The sequence below is a fragment of the Molothrus aeneus genome, chromosome 1 (assembly GCF_037042795.1).
Source record: "Molothrus aeneus isolate 106 chromosome 1, BPBGC_Maene_1.0, whole genome shotgun sequence".
NCBI lineage: Eukaryota > Metazoa > Chordata > Aves > Passeriformes > Icteridae > Molothrus > Molothrus aeneus.
In genome coordinates, this window is record NC_089646.1 from 281,627 (window position 1) to 302,670 (window position 21,044).

At 70.1% G+C, this 21,044-nt stretch overlaps 2 protein-coding genes across 2 annotated transcripts; one reads left to right on the forward strand and one right to left on the reverse strand.

Annotated features, from left to right (window-relative positions):
• Positions 1 to 203: 203 nt before the first annotated feature.
• SLC4A2 (solute carrier family 4 member 2) lies at positions 204 to 16,450 on the reverse strand. Its single transcript, XM_066549561.1, has 24 exons — positions 16,384 to 16,450; positions 15,687 to 15,741; positions 11,079 to 11,222; positions 8,345 to 8,513; positions 7,985 to 8,220; positions 7,722 to 7,846; positions 7,339 to 7,562; positions 6,424 to 6,560; positions 6,170 to 6,350; positions 5,945 to 6,080; positions 5,624 to 5,807; positions 5,432 to 5,546; positions 5,174 to 5,358; positions 4,413 to 4,626; positions 4,090 to 4,311; positions 3,829 to 3,977; positions 3,357 to 3,551; positions 3,035 to 3,277; positions 2,800 to 2,889; positions 2,371 to 2,537; positions 2,036 to 2,289; positions 1,607 to 1,776; positions 1,168 to 1,341; positions 204 to 1,009 (listed from the first exon to the last, which is right to left on the reverse strand). Exons 3-24 carry the CDS (start codon positions 11,136 to 11,138, stop codon positions 929 to 931), a joined length of 3,711 nt encoding a protein of 1,236 aa, XP_066405658.1. The 5' UTR covers positions 11,139 to 11,222; positions 15,687 to 15,741; positions 16,384 to 16,450; the 3' UTR covers positions 204 to 928.
• A 397-nt stretch (positions 16,451 to 16,847) lies between these two features.
• Positions 16,848 to 20,779, forward strand: CDK5 (cyclin dependent kinase 5). The gene is made up of 12 exons (XM_066549690.1): positions 16,848 to 16,939; positions 17,048 to 17,136; positions 17,213 to 17,280; positions 17,385 to 17,445; positions 17,576 to 17,632; positions 17,701 to 17,796; positions 18,503 to 18,577; positions 18,741 to 18,837; positions 18,915 to 18,984; positions 19,316 to 19,376; positions 19,452 to 19,532; positions 20,277 to 20,779. The coding sequence occupies exons 1-12, from the start codon at positions 16,903 to 16,905 to the stop codon at positions 20,361 to 20,363; spliced, it is 879 nt and encodes a 292-aa protein (XP_066405787.1). The 5' UTR covers positions 16,848 to 16,902; the 3' UTR covers positions 20,364 to 20,779.
• The last annotated feature ends 265 nt before the right edge of the window (positions 20,780 to 21,044 follow it).

Genomic DNA, 21,044 nt, shown 5'->3' on the forward strand with positions numbered 1-21,044 from the left:
TGGCCAGGGCACTGGGTGCTGTTCCTGGGTCCCCAGCACGGCTGCCTGGCCCCTCTGGGGGCGCAGGGGGCCCGGGGGCTGTGGTGGAGGATCCTGTGCAGGGCCGGGAGCGGGTGTGCACGTGGGGCTGTTCCCAGGGCCTGGGCCTGGAGGAGGGGGGTGTTAGGGAAAGGGGAACTTTCCAATAAAACTGGTGAAAAGTGTGCAAACTCCGGTCTCTTTATTAGTTGAAGATGGTGGGGGGGGCCCCAGCCCGGTAGCACCCCAGGGAATGCTCGGAGCAGGGCTCCCCTGGCAGGGGGGTCCCCCAGCACCTCTGCCCTGGGCCCCATGATCGGAATAAAGCTGTTTATTGCCTTTGAATTGCCTGATCCATAAACCCCGGGGGCTTCAGCCGACGCCTGAGGGTGGGGCGGGAGCTGAGGGGCTGCTGAGGGGCCGAGGGGCCCTGCCCCGGACAGCCCTGCCCGGGGGTCCTGTCCCGGGGGTCCTGTCCCGGGGGGCCCTGTCCCGGACAGCCCTGTCCCGGGGGTTCTGTCTCGGGGGTTCTGTCCCGGACAGCCCTGTCCCGGGGGGCCCTGTCCCGGGGGTTCTGTCCCGGGGGTCCTGTCCCGGACAGCCCTGTCCCGGGGGGCCCTGTCCCGGGGGTTCTGTCCCGGGGGTCCTGTCCCGGACAGCCCTGTCCCGGACAGCCCTGTCCCGGGGGTTCTGTCCCGGGGGGCCCTGTCCCGGACAGCCCTGCCCGGGGGGCCCTGTCCCGGGCCACGGGCAGCAGGTGTCCGAGGGGCTGAGCCTGGGGCCGGCGTCTCTTTGGCAGTGCCCTCCGAGGGCCTGGGGGCCGCAGGGCCCCGTCCCTGCAGGCACGGCCGCGCAGCCGCTGCCCCGGCCCCGCGCGGGCTCCACCGCCAGCCGTGAGCCGCCGGCGCCCTCACACCGGCATCGGCATCTCGTTGTACTCGTCCACACCTTCCCGCTCGTCCAGGATGGGCTCGGCCTCGGCTGCGTCCAGCTGCGGGACACGGCGGCTGAGGGGCGGCCAGCGCCCCCCGGGAGCCCCCTGGCCCCCGGAGTTCCCCCGGAGCCCCCCGGCCCCCGAGAACCCCCCGGCCCCGGGAGCCACCGCCCCCGATCCACCGCTCCCGGGAGACAAGCGACGGCACCACTTACACACTTCATTTCCCGGTCGGTGAAGATGCGGCTGAGCAGGCACATGCGGAGCGGCACCGTGAGGATGAGGATGAAGGGGAAGGCGAGGGAGGCCACAGTGGACATGACGGCCCAGAGCACGGCCAGGCAGGCCAGCTGCAGCCCGGTGAACAGGTGCATGCGCAGCGTGCGCACCTGGGCACAGAGCGCTGTCAGGGCTGGGGCTCTGTGTCCCCCAGCTGGGCCCTGTGTCCCCCTCCCACCACGGGCACAGCCTAGACTGGGGCACCCACACCCCCAGACACAGCTCCCCACTCTGTCCCCCTGTGCCTCCTAAACTAGGCTCTGCCACAGCCTGTCCTGCAGACACCGCCGTGCTCCCACACAAGGGTACCCCAGCCTGGCTGCTGTCCCAGGCAAGGGTCCTGCCCCAAGGATCCTCCCCAGGCCCCCTCCCCACCTTTTTGACATAGGTGACATCAGGGTGGTGCTTGGGGGGCATCAGCAGCAGCTGCAGGCGCTCGTAGAACTGGATGCCATTGAGGGAGGTGACGCCCATGTAGAGGAAGATGCCGAAGAGCACAGCCAGTGGGATCTGCCGCAGCAGGTCCCCGATGACGATGGACAGCCCTGGGCCAGAGCAGCGTCAGCCTGGGGAGGGGGCTCAGCACAGCCCTCCAGCCCCACCTCCCCCTTAACCCCCTCCCCTGGGGAGGGTCCTGCATCCCTGTGCCCACTGGGGACAGGATGGCCACACCAATTTGGCCGGGGCTCAGGGTGCCCCAGCTCCGTTCCCCACGCTGCCCCCTCCCCATCAGAGCCCCCCATGGCTCCCCAGCCCCCTCCCCACTGCACTGCAGTCCCCCCAGGACCCAAGGGCCAGACCTACCGACCAGCACAGCCACCAGCAGCCCGGTGACCCGCTGCTCCTTCACCTCCTGAATCTTGGGCTTGTCCCCAGGTGCCACCGCCTTGCTCATGACAGTGAGGGCGTTGGCGTGGGTGACGGAGCGCACGGTGGCTGCGGCGAGCCAGGGCAGCCCGAAGAGCGCGAAGAAGCCGCCCATGGCCACGATGAGCAGGAGGTCGAGGTGGAACCCGGAGCCCTTCTGCAGCATCCGCTCCTTCTTGCTGATGATCAGCCTGGAAGCAGGGCAGACAGTTGGCACAGCACGGGCTCCCCCTGCCCCACCAATGCCCCCTGCCCACCCCCAGTGCACTCACGTGGTGATCTGGGTCTCCATGAAGATGAGGATGAAGACTAGGATGGCGGGGAGGCCGCTGGCCACCATCATCCACACGGGGAAGGCACTCTGCACACCCAGGGGGTTGATCACCCAACCCCGCTTGTCTGGGGCTGTCACCGAGAACCCACTGGGCACACTCAGCTTCTGCAGGGGGAGGGGGACACAAATGCTGAGAGGGGATTGGCTGTGCCCCATAGAGTGAGGGGACCATAGAGGCACCGGGACCCCCAGAAGCCATAGTCAGAGGGAGAGAGGAGGTCAGAGGCTGGCACCAAGCAGGTGCAGCCCTGCTGGGAGCAGATGGAGCTGCTGACCCACAGCCAGGTCAGTGGGATGGGGCACAGGGATCCCTAGGAGGGTGCGGGGTTAGGTGTGCTGCCCAGGCAGTGGATGGGTGGCTGCTCACCTGTGTGTAGGTGTCCTGGATGCTGTAGTCTACCAGCACCATCACCAGGATGGCGATGGGCACCCCAAAGTCCCCGATGAGCCTCCGGATCTGGGGGAACACCAGTGCCAGCCTGGCCACGGCCCTCCTGGTTCACCCCAGCCCCCCAGGCTCGGCCCAGCCCCCCAGGCTCAGCCCAGCCCCACGGCCCCCAGGGTAAGCCCAGCCCCACGGCCCCACGGCCATCCCCACGCACCCGTCCAGGGAAGAAGCGGCTGTTCTTGAACTTGCGCAGGAAGAAGGCGATGAAGAAGGTGCCAGCCATGAGCACGAGTGAGAGCAGTGCTGTGTTGGGCTGCCCCGTGACCTTGGTGGCACCGCGGGCAACCGGGCTGGTGGCCAGGGCTGTGGTGTTGGCCACGGCCACGGTGCCGTTGCCCCAGGCCTCGGCCGAGCTGTTGGTGCTCAGGCAGCTGTGCAGAGGGTGCTCTTGGAAGATCTGGAGCAGGAGGGTGGGTTGTTCAGCCCCATCCTGCCTGGCCCTGCCCCAGCCCACCCGGCTCACCCCCGCAGCTCACCTTGGCCAGCTTGGAAAAGGTCTCATAGATGAAGATGAGGGAGATGAGAAAGGCAAAGATCTCCTGGGTGAAGCGGGAGACAAAACGCACCAGGAAGCTGCCCTCAAAGGCCACCATGACCAGCACAATGAGGATGAGCCAAAAGCCGATCCAGACACGCCCCACCAGGTACTCCAGCTCATTGGATGTGCAGAACTGCCCAGCCGTGCAGACAGACAGATGGACAGATGGGTGTCAGGAGGGCAACAGGGCTGGACAGAGCCTGTGCAGTGGGGCAGAGCCCTGGCAGGAGGGCTGTGGGGATGTCTGCCCCAGGCAGTGGGGCAGAGCCCTGGCAGGAGGGCTGTGGGGATGTCTGCCCCAGGCAGTGGGGCAGAGCCCTGGCAGGAGGGCTGTGGGGATGTCTGCCCCAAGCAGCGGGGCTGGGGTGGGGGTGTCTCCCCAGCCCCCAGGGCAGACCCCAGCAGCTCACCGTGAAGAAGGCTTCCTCAAAGACGAGCAGCGGCCCTGAGAAGCCGATGACCAGCAGGGGCTGAGCACCCAGCAGGCAGAAGAGGACGCCTTGCAGTGATGTGGAGATGATCAGCTCCGACACCCCGATCAGGTCCTGCGTCTTCTCCCCTGCGGCAGCACAGGCTCAGGCTCACCATCGGGATGGGCCCTCGGGCACGGCCCTGCCCCACAGCACCAGCACTGCTGCACCCCCCTTGGCAGGCTCCACACCCGCACTCACCCAGCAGCCCCCCGAAGGTGATGGCGGGTGACAGCGCAGCGAAGTAGATGAAGATGACGGCAGCGATGCATTGGGGGTCCAGTGCGTCGCGGAAGTCGCTCAGGTAGTGGGGGTACCTCCGCCGCACGTCCCGGATCAGCCCCCCGAAGGGGCGGCCCGTGCGCCTCAGGGGGTCGTCATCCTCCTCGGCCTCGTCCTCCACCACCTTCAGCTTCAGCAGAGCTGGGGGTGAGCAGATGCACAGACAGGCAGACAGACAGTGAGACCCCACCAGCTGGGACACACCCCAAACCCTGTCCTGGCCCCAGCCCCGGCCCTGGCACCTTTCTCCTCAGGGGACTTGGGCTCCAGCAGCAGCCTCCGCTCCTGCTCCATCCTCTTCTTCAGCATCTCGCGCTGGAAGTGGGCGACGCTGCGCAGCAGCTCCTCGCCCTGCACCTCGGAGGGCGGCAGCACCACGCTGCAGTCCAGGAACTCGTTGATGGCATTCAGAAGGTCATGACGGTCGTCGGCCAGGTAGGCGGCCTCGTGGAATTGCTGGGGGCCCATGGCAGGGTCAGTGCCCACACCACAGCCCTGTGGCTCCTGAGAGCCTGGTATTTTGCAGCCCCGAGCCCACAGCATCAGGATGGCCCTGGTCCTGGCACGGCCCTGAGCCCCTAACCCTGGCACAGCCCTGGTCCCCATCCCAGGATGGCCACGAGACCCCAACACAGCAAGGCTAACTGGCATCCTGGCATTGCCCCAAGCTCCCCAACCCCGACAGGACTCCAAGCTCTCATCCTGGCATTTCTCTGAGACCGCAGCATTGGCACAATCTGAGCCCTCCAGCCCATCCCATCTGAGTCCTGAGCTGCTGGCCCTATCACACCCCCAAACCCACAGTCGAGTGCTGTCTCAAGACCATAGTCCCAGCACAACCCTGAAGCCCCAGCCCTGGCACAAAAACCCTGAGCTCCCTGCCCAGCACAGCCTCAAGCCCCTGCCCCAGCAGAGCCCTGAACCCCCATCCTGGCACAGCCCCAAACCCCTCAGGCGGGCACAGCCGAGCCCCCCGCCCGCCAGGACCCCCCGGGGCAGGGACCTTGTCGGACATGAGGGTGGAGATGGAGCGCCCAATCTCGTGATAGTCCATGTGGGTGCTGCTGGGGCCCAGCAGCACGAAGAGGAACCGCACAGGCACGGGCACCTCCAGCACCGCGTCCAGCTCCACGGCCTCCTGCAGCCGCACGAAGGCCATGGTGGGCTGGTCCAGGAACTCCACACAGCCTGGGGGGCACAGGGGTCACCAGGGTGCCTGGCATGCGGCGCCCACACCCCTGGCCTGCCCACCTCTCCATACCCACGAGCACCACTGTGGCCTCAGCGTTGTCCGGGATCTTCTCCAGCAGCTTCAGCTCGTGCTTTGACTTGGAGCGAGTGATGCCGGCCGGGGGTGTGGGAGTGAGGACCTCCCTCTGTGGGGACAGAGTGGGGCACAGGGGTCAGGGCCCTTCCCCAGGGCACGGGCAGGGCTGGGGGCCGTGGCACCCACCTCCCGCTCCACGTCGATGCGCGTGTCGTGCTCGCCGGCGTGGCCAGCGATGAGGGGCTCGGTGACGGCCGGCTCGCTGCCCTCAGCCACGTGGTTGGTGCTGTGGTGGTGCACGAGCAGGGAGCCCAGGCTGCCTGCCGAGATGTTCCGCGGGAAGGAGAACTCCTTCTCGTCGCTCGGGTGGCTGCGGGACAGGGCCAGGGCTGTCCGTGGTGGCCCGGCGGCACAGCCATTGCCAGGATCCCAGGGACAGCATCAGCCCCACAGCTCAGGGAGCAGAGCCTGGGGGCAAGGGGCTGTGTCCGTGCCCCCAGCGCCCACCTGTGCTTGAGCAGCAGCGCCCGCAGCACGTTGGCACGGTCCTCAGCCCGGATCTGGTCCGTGATCACCATCTGCTCCACCACCTGGTGAGCCACCCCCGGCAGCGTCTTTTGGTCCAGGTCCAGGAGCACGGCCCCTGGACAACAGAGGGGGCGCTGGGGCCAGCAGGGACAGGACTCCACCTCACTCACCGTGGGCCCCACAGGGCGGTCCCCGCCTCCCTACCGTGGGCCAGGGTCTTGCGGAGCTCCAGAAGGCTGCGGAAGGAGAGGGAGGCCACGTGTGGCTTGCCCCAGCGGTCTGTCTCCTCCTCCACGTCCTCCTCAAACTTGATCCAGCGCGCCGTCTCCTTCCACTGCAGCTCCTGGTTCTTGTCCACCACCAGCTCGTTCAGCTCCACAAACACCTGCAGCACAGCCGGGTCAGTGCCGGGACCCCAGACCCCATCCCTGCCCGTGCCCTGGCAAAGGACCCCGCACCTCGTGGGGCTGCCGGTCCTGCTTGCGCTGCCGCGTGCTGGGCTCCTTGTGGTCCTTGCTGACGTGCACCACCTGTGCCTTGGCGCTCTTCCGCACCAGGTGCCGGCGCACGCCCGGCACGTCCTCGAAGCGGTGACCTGGGGGGGTCAGCAATGGGGGGTGCCCGGTCTGTGGGGCCCTGCACCTCAGAGCCCAGCACGGGGGACACTGAGCCCTCAGATGTGGGGCCCTGCCCAGCTGTGGAGCTGTGGGATGTGTCCTGCCAGGGACAGCTCAGGGCAGAGCCATCATCCCACTGCTGGGGGCAAGTGCTGCAGCTTTGCGGGGGTCACTGGGTCACTGCCAGCAATGCCACCAATCAAGGTGGCTCCTGGCACCGGGGTCACCTGCTCGCTATGTGCCAAGGCCAACCCGTGGCCACTGGCACATGGGCCCTGCCCTGGCTGAGCTCCCCTGGCAGCTCCACAGCAAAAGCATCACCCATCACCCTGAGAGTCCTGGGCTGTGAATCCCTGGGGCTTCTGAGTGCTCAGGGGAGCCACCATCACTGCTACTGCTGTCACTGGCTCCAGCTGCCCCAGACCGAGCTCCTGGCCATTTCACAGGGACTCAGCCCAGCCCTGGCACCAGGGATGGGTCCCCTGTGGCTGTGCCTAGCACTGGGAGCAGGGTCAGCGCCTGCACCGAGCTCAGCTTGGCTGCAGACACAAGGCAACCTGGCACTGCCAGCCCCAGCAATGCCAGCCCCACCATCCCAAGCAATGCCAGCCCCACTGTCCCAAACCCGCCATCCCCAGCAATGCCAGCCCCAGCAATGGCAGCCCTACCATCCCCAGCGCCGCTCCACTGTCCCAGCCCACTCGCCCAACAGAGAGTGGCCACCAGGGCAGCCCCAGGGGCACAGTGCCCACTCACTCTTCATGTAGTCCAGGTCAGCCGAGGCCAGTGTCTGTGCCTCTGACTCGTCTGTTGGCATTTTCTGGTAGCGGTCCTGCTCTGCAGCCGTCATGCTGCCGATGCAGCGCCGTTCGTGCAGGTTGTAGCTGCGGTGCCCCGGCTGCGACTTGGGCGCAGGGCGGCCTGGGGACCCAGCCTCAGCGGCTGCCCCCTCCCCCAGAGCCCCCTGCTCGGCATCAGGGCTGCAAGGCAGGAGCCCAGCTCAGTGCTGAGCCCCACTCTGCACCCCAGTCCTGACACGGGGTACGGGAAGGGGCTGTCCAGCCCCCACCCTGCCGTGGGGCGGCCAGAGGATGCTGCCCGCTCCCCAAGAGCTCCAGCATGGCCCAACCCCAGCTCACCTGCTGGCCTGCGCTTCCTTCAGGGCCGTGCCCCCTCGGGGCTCAGGGGGGGAGCCGGGCAGTGCCGCGGGGGCCGCTGGCTCCTCTGCCTGCCGGTCGCTCGCCTCATCCTCCTGCAAGAAGAACTGGGGGTGCAGCGGGTGAGCCGGCTGCTGGGAGCCGCATCTCCCTGGCCATGGATGGCAGCACCGGCCCCGGCTCCTCCAGTGCCCAGCTGTGCCCAGGCACGCTGAGCGCTGCCCCCACCCCAGCCCGGCCCTCACCTGCACTGCCTCGGCCGGCCCGGGCTGCCGCAGCTCCTCCGCCGACCGCTCCGTCTCCGTGTCGCACGCGTCATCCTCATCCTCCTCAGCCTCCTCGATGGTGGGGGTCTCTCCGGGGACAGAGGCACGCCGGGCCTTCTTTTTGCCCTTTTTCGGGATCCCCTTCTTGCGGCGGGCGTCAGAGGGCAGGTGCGTGGAGAGCGGGTGGTGGATGTGGTGGGACGACTGACGGTGGTCTGGGGGGACCGGGAGTTGGTGCTGTGTTCCCTGCCCATTTCCTGCCAGCTCCCCACGCCCTGCTCGCCCCCTGTCCGCTCCCTGCCCGTTCCCTGCTCCGTGCCCGCCCTTGGCCCCGCTCACACTCGAAGTCCTCCTCGCCGTAGCTGCGCCCGGCCTCCTCGGCGTTGCGGGGGTGGGCGTCGTTCAGGATCTCCTCGAAGCGCTCCACGCCCAGGGCCTTGTTCAGGTCCTTCTCCTCCTCCTCCTCTCCGAAGGCAGGTGAGCCGGCGCCCAGCGCCTCCTGCTCGGGCTGCGGGCCGGCAGCGGGGATGAGCGGGCACACGGCGGCAGCACCGGCACCGCCACCCACCGTGCCCCGACCCCAGCGCACCCCGGCCACGCAGCGCCGCGAGATGGCTGCTCCGAGGGGCTGTCTGAGCCCCGAAGGCACCCAGGGGCTGGGCACCCCTGCCCTGGGCTGGGCACCCCCTGCATCATTCCCACCCCACGCACCCCAGCACCCCCGGCCTCAGCGCTTGCGTCGGTGTCACCTCCACGCCACGGTGTCACCTCCACCCCACGTGCCACAGCAGCCCAGCTCCGGGCCCTGGGCTGTGCCCCGGGTACCCCGTGACACGCTTTCCTCCGAATGGGAACCAGCATGGCCAGTGCTGTGTCCCTGGACAGCCCCGGCCCCCCCAGTGCTGTGTCCCTGTACCACCCCAGCATCCCCAGCGCGGTGCCCCGGTGCTGTGCCCCCCCCAGTGCTGTCCCAGCCCCTGACCCGCAGATCCCCCGGCTCTGTGCCCCCTGCCCCGGGCTGCCGCTGCCCCCCAGCCGGGGGTGCCAGGGGTGGGCTCGGGGGGAGGGGCTGCGGGGGCAGGGGGCGGGGCTGGGGGCGGGAGGGGATGCGGGGCTGGGGGCGCAGAGGGATGCGGAGGGTGCGGGGGGGTTGTGGGGGTAACGCGGGACCGGGGGCTGCGGGAACACGGGGGATGCGGAGCTGGGGGGATACGGAGGATGCGAGGCTGGCGGTTGCAGGGGCCTGGCTGGGGGAGTGCGGGAGGGGCTGCGGGGGCTGCGGGGGGCGCGTCCCCGGCCGGTCCTACCTGAGTCATGGCGGAGCCGCTCCCTCCGCAGCTCCCGCAGCGCTTTATCGGAGCGGCGGGACCGGCCGGGGATGGGGCCGGGGGTGGGGGGAGAGCGAGGGGGGGGCGCGGGGGAGGAAACCGGGGGGGCGGCGGCTCCGTCCCGGCCTTGCCAAATATTGACGGAGCCGCCTCGCGCCCGTCTCAAGGTGACGGCGAACGCAGAGGGCACCGGCGGCACCGCGGCACCGGCGGCGGCCCCGGAGCGACCGCCCCCCCCCCCCCCCCCGGAATGCACCGGGCCCCGCAGGATGCAGCGGACCCACTCGGGATGCGCCGATCCCCCGCCAACTCCGGCCCCTCGGGACGCACCAACACCCCGGGAACCACCGGCCCCTCCCGCCGAGCCCCGGCCCCCGAACCGCCGGCTCCCCGGGCCCAGCTCGGATTGCCCCGGAGGGCAGCTCCCATCCCCCGGGGCTGCACGGACCCCCGGTAAATGCCCTGCCAGCCTTGCACCCCTCAGCCCCTGCGGGGGCTGCACAGCCGAGCCCCCCGCCACGGCCCCACCCAGGGACCCCGGGACCCCCGGAGTGGGGGGGCAGGGGGGTACAGGGGCACCCCAGGCACCAGGATCTGCCTGCAGGGGCAGCGGGGGAGGAGCTGCCAGCGCCCCGAGTGGGCACCCCAGAAGCACCTGCGGGTCCATGGCTGTGCCATGGCCACCCCACATGAACCCCAGCCCAGGTATCCGGTTTGGGCACAGGTGCCCCATACCTGTCCCCACTGCACAGTGACCCCTGGGCTCCCAGGGGGGTTACCTGGAGGGTGACACAGGGGGTCACTGTGCAGTGGGGTGACCCAGGTGATGGCCCACGCCAGCCCATCACACCCCGGCACACAGGGGCTGCCACGTGATGGCAGCGGCGGCATCAGACCAGTCCTGCCACATCCCTCCCACCATCCCCGTGCCCCCTTTGATCCCCCAGACCCCTCAAGCCCCTTTGGCCGTGGCCCCATGGCCCCAAACCTGCCGGGCTCCATTCTGCACCCCAGCAGCATCCACCCCACCTTTGTCAGGCACCTGGCGTCACCGTGGCACAGGTGGGCAGGGTGCCCTGGGTTAGCAGCGCAGAGAGAGCCCCCAGAGCCCCCCTAGGCCGCAGCTTACCCGGGAGCCCCGGAAAAACTCCATTAGGATGGGGCCGGTCCCATCCCCGGTCACGTGCGGGCGGCGGGGCTCGCCAGCAGCACCGGGCGGCCGCGGCGTGACACGGGGCTCAATCATTAACCCGGCCGGGAACCGCCGCCAGGGCAGCGCTGGCACCGCGGGCACCGCCACGGCCCTGCCACCGGCGGCGCTGGCACCGTGCGGCCCCAAGGGCGCCCGCCACCCTGGCACAGCCGGCCTGGCCTGCCCCGGGGGGCTGAGCAACAGGGCAGGTGGCACTGGGCACTGCCAGCAGCCACAGCCCCGCCCCACACCTGAGCCAGGGCTAGGGCAGGTGCAATGGGCACTGCCAGCACCCCACAGCCCTGCCCCACACCTGAGCCAGGGCTAGGGCAGGTGCAATGGGCACTGCCAGCACCCCACAGCTCTGCCCCACGCCTGAGCCAGGGGTGAGGGTAGGTGCCACACAGCACTGCCAGCACCCCATAGCCCCGCAGTCGGGCATCCCCCAGGCGCGCCACGGCAGCAGCAGGGGCTGTGCCATGACACCTGTCACCCCTCCAGGCCCTGTGAGGGGCTGCAGCCTCTCATCCCCCCGCCCCGCGGTGGCACTTACGCTCTGGAAGGCTGAGGAGACGATGTGGTGAAGCTCGGAAGACACCTGGGAATGGGTCATGGCGCTGGCACGGCCCCCGGCACGGCCGGCTTAGCCCTTTTCCTTCTCGCGGGGGCTCAGGGGACGCTCTCGGGGCAGCATAACCTGGGGGCGCACAGGGGATCAGGGGGTGCCCCGAGCCGTGCCGCGGGCGGGGGCCGGGGCTGCCCCTCCTCGGGCCGCGCTGGCTCCGGGCTGGTTTGTCTTGGCCACCGGCTGGAATGGGAGAGCTGCGGCCAAGACAAACGCCGGGAGGGGAGCGGAGTCGAGGCAGCGGGACCCCGGGCAGGCACCCAACCCTGCGGGGTGCGGGCAGGGTGCCAGACTCGGGGGGCACCGCAGCTCCCGACCCTCCCGAAAGCCCACAGCCCTCCCGCGTTTCCCCAGCCCGGCCCAGCTTCCACCCACGTTCGCCCCTTGGCAGCTTCCCGGCCCCGCGCTGACCCCTGTGGCACCGGCGTGCCGGGTTTATTGCCACGGGAGGTGGCCCACGTGACGGGGGGACCGAGGAGGGTGGTGACGGATGACTGCGTCTCACATGGGTGGCATCACCGTCCCCGTCACCGGCACCGCTGGGGTGCCAGCACGGTGGCCGTGGTGAGGCTCGAGGAGCTGTCTCAGTGAATGCCGAGGCTGCGGCTCCGAGCCTCACTGCAGCCCTGAATCCCACCTATTCCCAAAATTCGGTGCTACCCTGCTCCGGCTTCTCCCTAATCCCCGCTCCCGTCCGGGGCCGGAGCCAGCACATCCACATTCCAGCAGGCAGATTATCCGCCCTGCCACGCCGCTCTCCTGGGGCGCCCGCCAAGCCGCCGCCAGCACTCAGCCCCCCCAAACTCGGGATGGGACCCTCCCACGGGGGGGACCTGGGGCTGGGCCACCGCCTCGCTGGGTGCACAGGACGGTGTCGCCGCTGTGGGCACTAAGCAGCTTTTTGGGCTTAATCTCGTGGGCAGCTCGGGATTAGTTTGGGAACACACTGGGATTGTTCTCGGGAACGTCGTGCTTTCACCAAAACACCCAACAAGGGGGTCCTGGCCCCCAGGTGCCACAGCAGGAGCCCGGCGGGATGGTGACACTGGGGACATGCGGCTCCCGGGAGCCAGGGGCATGACCCCGCTGGAAAGGATGACGGAGAGCTGGGGGGGCACGGGGGGACACTTCTGCTTTCCATTGCTGAGTCACGGACGAGTGGTGGCCGGGAACGGCTCAGGGCCAGCCCTGTGGAAAGGGGCCAGAACAAGCCCTGATTGGTGCCCCGTGGCCAACCCCACTCCCAGGACGCTCTGGCACCCTGGGATGGGGGGACGGGTCCAGAGCAGACACCCCGGGACAGTCCCACCGGCACCACGCGGCTGCAGCGCCGTCACCTCGCCCTCCCGCCGGGCAGAAGGGTCAGGACACGCACCCGAGGCCATGGCGGCGACAGCACCGTGCCGGTGTCGGTGCTGGCCCTGCCACCGGCCGCGCCCCGCGGCACAATGGCCCCTTGTGCGATGCCGGGCCGCCCCGATAAGCGATAAGCGGGGCAGGAGCGCGCTCCGGGCGCGGGGAATGACCTGCCGCTGCCACGGCCGCCCAGCGCCGCTGCCACGGCCACTCCCGCGCCGCCGGAGTCACATTCCTGGGACCGGCCCTGGCCTGCCTGAGCTGCTGAGGCGATTACAGGGCTCGGCCCTGGCCCCACACCGCCTCGGGGCTGCCCCAGAGCTCCCGGACCCAGCCTGTGCCGGGACCCACCTCTGGCACCGCCAGCACTGGGCTGAGGGCGGTGGGAAGTGGGACAAGGGTGCTGGCATTCACAGCGGGATACACCTGCCCGCACCTGCACAATGATGTCCTGGACAGCCTGTCCACACCGGGACAACCACATCTGTACTGGGACAATCACATCCTGGGCAGCCACAACAGGACATCCTGGACAATCACAGCCAGGACAACCACATCCACACTGAGGCACCCACGTCTTGGGAAGCCGGGTCACACATCCACACCAGGACGAGCACATCCATAGCACAGAGCCAAGACCCCATGAAAAGGGACAAGACTGGGAGCGGGGGACCCCAGGGCAGCAAGTGTCCTCCTGCCCACTCTGCCATGCCATGCCCCCACCAGCAGCAGCACCAGGACTCCTGCCAGAACATCTCCTGCCACCACCGTGTCACCCAGCAGATCCCTGGCATGGGCTCAGTGCACACACATGTGCCACCCATGCTTGTGCCCACACTGGCATCAAGGCTGATGGTGACCCCCGTAGCACTTTTCCCAGCCTTGGTGGTGACACCAGCTGCCCCCTTGGTGACAAGGAACAGCACACCGTGTCTGTTGTGGCCTCCCTGCTGGCAGCACCCTCCAGCATGGCATGTGCCAGGCAGGAGGAATGGCTGGGGTGAGGCCAGCACAGCTCAGGCTGTGCCCATCGCCTGGGCAGATGTGTCCGTGGAACAGGGAAGTCAGGAGACCCCCAGTTCCCTGCACCCCAAAATGGAGGAGGCCCAGTGGGTGCTCCAGCACTCTGCCCACCCCCAAAGAGGGGAGGACCCCAGCTCCCTGCAGCCCCTTGCTCCCTGCCCCATCTCACCTGGCTGCTCCAGGAAACCCCTGGGTGTCACTGGCACCCAGTGTGTTCCCAGATGCCACCCAGCAGGACCCTGCAGCCCCTTGTCACCACGGGACAGAGCTGGGCCAGGCACCACTGGCTCCCACCCAGCAGAGCTTCCTATGCTGAAACTTCAGAAATCAACACCAAAAATGTTCGCCTCCCCCCTGCCCACGACCTCAAACCACCGGATCTGGAGATGAGTCACAGCTCTGCACCCACATGGTGCCACCACCGCGGTCATTGCCACTGTCACCGATGTGCCAGGCACCCTCCACCACCCCTCTGCCACCTCAGAGCGGCCAGGAGCCCCCCACAGCGCCAGACCTGCAAGCGCCTCCTGCCACTGTCCCCATCCCAGCCCCAGGAGGGGACAGGCACAGCTGCCCCCACAGTCCTGGGGGGACCCGCACCAGCAATGACAGCTTGGTCCCTGCAGGATGGGATCATGGAGGGGTGGTCCGGCCACAGGGACAGCCACTCTGTCACCTGCGGCAGGGCTGGACGCCGCCCATTCGCCCTCGGCTGTCGGAGCCCACCGCGGAGGTGTCGCTCCCGCTGTGCCAGCCCCGGTCCCGCACCGGCCCGGCCCCACTCACCCCATCACCCGCGAGCCGCTCAGCCGAGGCTCCGGCAGCTCCCCCGGCCGGGGGCAGGACCGGGACCCCCGGCCCGGCAGGGGCGAGGCCGGTCCGGAGCAGGAGCGCGGGCAGCGGCGCCGTGCCCGGGGCTGCCGAGCGCTGCCCGCAGTTTTATACCGGCTCCGGAGGAAAACAACCCGCGGGAGCAGCGGCGGGAGCGCGAAGCCTTTGTTCCCTGGAGCAGCCCGGATCCAAACACTGAAGCGCTGCCAAGTCCTCCGCCGTGGCTCCCGTGGCGACCCCGCTCCCGCCCCAGGCGTGTTTGGGGACACAGGGGACACGACCCCCTCGGCGAGCGCAGGGTCCCACCCCGGGGAGGGCTGTGCCCACCCCCTTGGCCTGGCGCCCCTGGAATGCCCCAGCGCGGCGCCCTCGGGCAGCCAGCCCGGCCCTGCGGCCGCCCCGTCCCGTCTAATGACAGGCTGCGACTGTGGGGGCTGAAACGGGGACAGCACGGGGACACGGCTCCCACGGTCCCCTCCCTGCCGCCGCCCGGGACGGCGCTCAGGCACGGTGGCACCCGGGTCACCCCCAGCCCTGCCCGGGGCACAGGAGGTGGCGGGAGGGTGCCCCAGCCCGTCCTTCGGACCCCTCCCGCAGCCCCATGTCCCGCCGCGTCGCCGCCCGCCCAGCACAGGTGACAAGGCAGGTACAGCGCTCCCCGAGGAGCGGCGGAAGGGCTGCCGGCGGGGAGGCGCAGCCGCCGGTGCCAGCGGATCGTTAGAACGATCAAATCCCGGTTTTTTGGCAAGCGCTTGAAGTGGTGCAGCGACCCCGAAGGGCTCGACAGCAGGTTCCCAGCTGGAGCCCTCTCCGTGCGGGGACGGGGCAGGCACGCAGCCCTTCCCGCAGCACCGGGAGCTGCCAACAAAATTCCACTGCGGAGCGAACCCAAATCCTGACAGCGTACCCAAGAGAAAAAGGGTCTCTGCAGCTGGCGAGAGGCAGCCACGGGCAAGGCAGCCCCCAAAACCTGCCCGCACCCCAAACCTGCTGCCCCGTCCCTGGGGAGCGCTCCGGGGCCGTGGGAGCCCACGCTCCGTGGGAGAGCCCCGCGCTGGAGCCGTGCCCGGCGTTGCTCAACCCCGGATGGTTTCGCAAGGGGCAGTGCCCCGGCACCCGGCGGCCCTCAGCGGGCACCGGGCGACTCCCCGGGCCCCTCGGAGCCCCCGTTCCGGGGAGCGGGACGGTGGGGGCGGTTGGATGACCCCAGAGCCCTTCCCGGCCCCAGGAGCCCCCGGAGCGCTCCGCAGGCGGGGAGCGGGTGGGTGCGGGGTGCTCCGGGCGTGTGACAGGGACACGGAGCGGGTCCCAGCCCGCGTCACTCACCTGCCGAGGGCTGCCGGGCTCAGGCGCCGCGGGGCAAGCGCATGGAGCGGCCTCGCTGCAAGAGAGGGACGAGCATGGGTCAGGGGGCTCCCGCTCCCGCCGGGATCCAGCGGCACCCCGAGAGCGGGGCCGGGTGCCCCGGGACCGCCCCGCACGGAGTTCCGGGGCGGAGGGGAGGGACCGGGGTTCAGCGTCCCGGGCAGCACAGCTCCCGGCCGGGAAATGGTGCCGGGGTGCCCGGGAGGGGTCCGGGGGTGCCCGGGCTTGATGTCGCTCCACATGCAGCCGAAGGAGCCGAGGCAGCCGGAGCATGTACCGGGAAAGCCGGATCCCGGGACACGGCACAGCCGCCCTGAACCCCCGCAGCGCGGCAGGGGCCCCGGGAGGAACCGGGAGAAGCAGAGCCGCGGCCGCGCCGGGACCTGGGGCTGCCAGGGCGGGGCAGGACGGGACCGGGATCGGGACCGGGGCTGCCGCGGGCGGGCGGGCGGGTCGGGAGAGGAGGGAGCGGAATTGAGGTGGCTCGGTGAGAGCAGCGTGCGGGGAGCGGGGACAGCACCGACTGGGACGGGCGGCACCGGGAGGGTAGGGGCACTGGGACGGGACCAGAACCGGGACCGGGACCGGACCAGCCGTGCTGCGCCCCGCCAGCCTCACCGCCTCCGTTCACGATCCCGCTGCCGGTGCCGCTGCTTACCGGACAGTCCAGCCGCGCCGGGCGGGTCTGCGCGTCCCCGCGGGGCGGAACGGCGGGAGCGCGCCGGGGCGGGGCGGCACCGGGCGGGTCCGCACCGCTTCCGGCACCGACCCAGCGGGAGCGGACACGGTCCCCGCAAGGGATCCCCACAGGGCGCCCGCGCAGTGGCGCTGTCCCGGGGAGGGCGGGCGAGGGGACCGGGGGGTCCGGGGGGGACGCGGCGGGAGGAGCCGGGGATCGAACCCGGAACCACGGGGCAGGGGCGGGGCGGGGAGGGCGGGGCCATCGCGGAGGTGTGGCGGGGCGGGGCCGCGCGGGGGCCGCCGGGAGGTGTGGCGGGGCTGCCGGGAGGTGTGGCGGGGCCGCGCGGGGGCTGCCGGGAGGTGTGGCGGGGCTGCCGGGAGGTGTGGCGGGGCCGGGCCGCGCGGGGGCTGCCGGGACGTGTGGCGGGCGGGCGGGCGGGGGCCGGTGGCGGGGCCGGTACCGGGGCCGGGCCGGACCGGGACCGATCGCGGCGCGATGCAGAAATACGAGAAGCTGGAGAAGATCGGCGAAGGTGCGGCAGCGCCGGGGCTGTACGGAGGGACCCGGTGCATGCGGGGCCCGGCGGCGGTGTCGGTACAGGTACCGGGGGCTCTGACATGACCCCGTTTCGTCCCCGCAGGCACCTACGGGACCGTGTTCAAGGCCAAGAACCGGGAGACGCACGAGATCGTGGCGCTGAAGCGGGTGCGGCTGGACGACGATGATGAGGTGAGGGGGGGCCGGGGCTGGGACCCTCCCGGTACCCCCCGGTGCCCCCGGCTCCCACAACCCGCGTGTCCCGCAGGGGGTGCCCAGCTCGGCGCTGCGCGAGATCTGCCTGCTCAAGGAGCTCAAGCACAAGAACATTGTCAGGTACCGGGCGCACCGGGACTACCGGGGGCTGGGCTCGGGGGCTGCTCCTGCCGGTGCCCCGAGCCTGGCCGGGCGCTGGGGGCTCAGGGACCCCTGCCCCGCAGGCTCCACGACGTTCTGCACAGCGACAAGAAGCTGACCCTGGTCTTTGAGTTTTGTGACCAGGTGAGCACCGGGGGCACGGGGGTCTGGGTGGGGGGCACGGGGGACCCGGGGGCCTTGGGGGACCCTGGGGTCACAGAGCAACCTGGGGGTCTCTAAGGGTCACCGCTGCTGCCCCCCTTGTTTCCCCCAGGACCTGAAGAAATACTTTGACAGCTGTAACGGGGATCTGGACCCTGAGATCGTCAAGGTGGGTGTGGCGGTCCCGGGGGATGCCCGGGGGGTGCCCGGTGCTGACGGAGCCGCCTGTGCCCGCAGTCCTTCATGTACCAGCTGCTGAAGGGGCTCGCCTTCTGCCACAGCCGCAACGTGCTGCACCGTGACCTGAAACCGCAGAACCTGCTCATCAACCGGGTGGGCACGGCGGGGACACGGAGGGGACACGGGCTGGGACAGGGCTGGGACAGGGCTGGGACACGGAGGGGACACGGGGTGAGACAGGGCTGGGACACGGAGGGGACACGGGCTGGGACAGGGCTGGGACAGGGCTGGGACACGGGGTGGGACACGGGGTGGGACACGGGGTGGGACACGGGGTGATGGGTTGGGCACTCACACCAGTGAGCGGGGCTGTGCTCAGGGGTGGCACTTGGGAAATGAGGCTGGCTGTCTGTCTTTCCATCTGTCCTGGGCAGTTACACCTGGGAGCAGGGCTGTGCTCAGGGGTCACGCTTAGGAATGGGGGGTGTCTGTCTGTCTGTCTGTCCTGGGCACTTGCACCTGCGAGCGGGGCTGGCTGTCTGTCTGTCCTGGGCACTCACACCTGCGAGCAGAGCTGTGTTTAGGGGTTGCATTTGGAAATGGGGGCTGTCTGTCCATCTGTCTTGGTTAGTCAAACCTGCTAGCAGGGCTGTCTGTCAGTCCTGTGCAGTCACACCTGGGAGTGGCGCTGTGCTCTGGGGTCGCACTTGGAAACGGGGGCTGTCGGTCTGTCCTGGTGTCTGTCCAGCCCCAGCTGCATCTCTGCCGTGTTCCCAGTGATGGGCAGGCAGCAGGGCCGCTGTCCCTGGGGTTGGGGGACGCAGTGGGACCCCCCAGGCTGACCCCTCTGTCCCCCCAGAACGGGGAGCTCAAGCTGGCGGATTTCGGGCTGGCTCGGGCCTTCGGCATCCCTGTGCGCTGCTACTCGGCCGAGGTGAGCGGGGCCCTGGGGCTCCTGGGGCTCGGGATGGGGCTCCTGGGGCTCGGGATGGGGCTCCTGGGGCTCTGGATGGGTCTCCTGGGGCTCGGGATGGGGCTCCTGGCCCTGCCGGCCGGGGCTGTCCCTGTCCCTGTGCCAGTGTCCCTGTCCCTCCCAGGTGGTCACTCTGTGGTACCGGCCCCCGGACGTTCTCTTCGGGGCCAAGCTCTACTCCACCTCCATCGACATGTGGTCAGCTGGGTGCATCTTTGCGGGTACACTGGGGGCCAGGGGACTGGAGGGGGCCTGGGGGGCCACGGGGGCCTCTGGGAACCACCCCCTGTCCCCCCAGAGCTGGCCAATGCCGGGCGGCCCCTCTTCCCGGGCAACGACGTGGACGACCAGCTGAAGAGGATCTTCAGATATCCTTGGGAATGGGGAACCCAAAGGAACTGGGACTGCTGGGAATGGGGAAAGCCTTGAATGGAGACTTCCCCTGGGAATGGGGAATCCCCTGGGAATAGGGAGCTTTGTGCAAGGTGATCCCTCTGGAATGGGGACCCCAGAATGAGGGACTGGGGAAATCCTGGAATGGGGAGCCCTGGGGAAGGGGGAGCCCTGCAGAGTAGGGACCCCCTGGGGAACGGGGAGCTCTGAGAATGAGGATCCCTTGGAATGGGAGCCCCCCTCGGCTGGGCAGGGGGCAGGGGGCAGGTGCTGGGTGTCCCCGTGGTGGCCCTTGACTGTCCCCACGCTGCTGGGGACTCCCACGGAGGAGCAGTGGCCGGCCATGGCCAAGCTGCCGGACTACAAGGTGAGGGGAGGGGATGTGGGGGGTCAGAGGAAATTAGGGGTCTGGGGGAGCTGGGGGTCACCCGTGTGTCCCCAGCCCTACCCCATGTACCCAGCTACCACCTCCCTGGTCAACGTGGTGCCCAAGCTGAACGCCACTGGCCGGGACCTGCTGCAGGTGAGACCCCCGCTCTGTGCCCCTGCCCCTGTGCCCCCCTGCCCCTGAGCCCCCTGCCCCTGTGCCCCCCTGCCCCTGTGCCCCCCTGCCCCTGTGCCCCTCTGCCCCTGTGCTCCCCTGCCCCTGAGCCCCCCTGCCCCTGAGCCCCCCTGCCCCTGTGCCCCGCTGCCCCTGAGCCCCGCTGCCCCTGAGCCCCCCTGCCCCTGTGCCCCCCTGCCCCTGTGCCCCGCTGCCCCTGTGCCCCGCTGCCCCTGTCCCCCTCTGCCCCTGAGCCCCCTGCCCCTGAGCCCCCCTGCCCCTGAGGCCCCTGCCCCTGAGCCCCCCTGCCCCTGAGCCCCCCTGCCCCTGTGCCCCCCTGCCCCTGAGCCCCCCTGCCCCTGAGCCCCCTGCCCCTGAGCTCCCCTGCCCCTGTGCCCCCCTGCCCCTGAGCCCCCCTGCCCCTGTGCCCCCCTGCCCCTGAGCCCCCCTGCCCCTGTGCCCCCCTGCCCCTGTGCCCCGCTGCCCCTGTCCCCCCCTGCCCCTGAGCCCCCTGCCTGTGCCCCCTTCTCCTGTGTCCCTGTGCTCCTGCCCCTGTGCCCCCCACCCTGGTGTGTCTCCCAGCCTGCACACCCCCTGCCCCTGTCCCATCGCTGTGTCCCCCACCCGTGTCACCCTTGCCCTCCCCCTCGCAGCCCCCTGCCCGCCTGGGGGGCTGTGGGATGGGGAGGGTGTGTGCCCTGCCCCTCAGCCCCCCGTGCCCCCCAGAACCTGCTCAAGTGCAATCCGGTGCAGCGCATCTCAGCGGAGGAGGCCCTGCAGCACCCCTACTTCACCGACTTCTGCCCCCCCTAGGGCCCCCCGAGGCCCCAGACCCCCTGAGGGGGTGCCAGCCCGTGCCAGCCCCCCTGACTGCAGCCCCCCCAGTATTTATTAGGTTCTGCCCTGGCTGCGGGGGGCTGGCACAACCCCCGGGCCCCCCATCTGGGGGGGATGAGAGGGCTGGGGCTCCCCCCGGGGACACAGGACTCACCGGGGCCAGGGGCCTTCCCAAGGACACGGGAGCCCCCAGAGCTGGGGCCACAGGGCTGGTGGAGGGGCAGGACCCTCCGGGACCAGGCGCAGGGACGCCAGGGGGGAATGCACCCCCATCTCCTCTCCCTACTCCCCCTGAGCCCCCCTCTGCTGGGGGGTCCTGGGGGGTGCCCCCCGCCAGGGCCTGCTGTACGCGGGTGATGTGCGTTCCGTGTCCCATAAAGAGCTTCCCCCCCCGTGCTGCCTCCTCCTTCCTGGGGTGTTGGGGACCCCCCCAGACAGCCCCTGAGCCCAGCGCAGCCCTGGGACCCCCCCAGTGCTGCCTCCTCTTTCCTGGGGTGTTGGGGACCCCCATTGCCATGTGACAGACACAGCCCGTGAGCCCAGCCCAGCCCTGGGAGGCCCCAGTGCTGCCTTCTCTCTCCTGGAGCCCCCGGACCCCTGAGCACCCCAAGACCCCTGAGCACCCCAGACCCCTGGGCACCCCAGACCCCTGGGCAC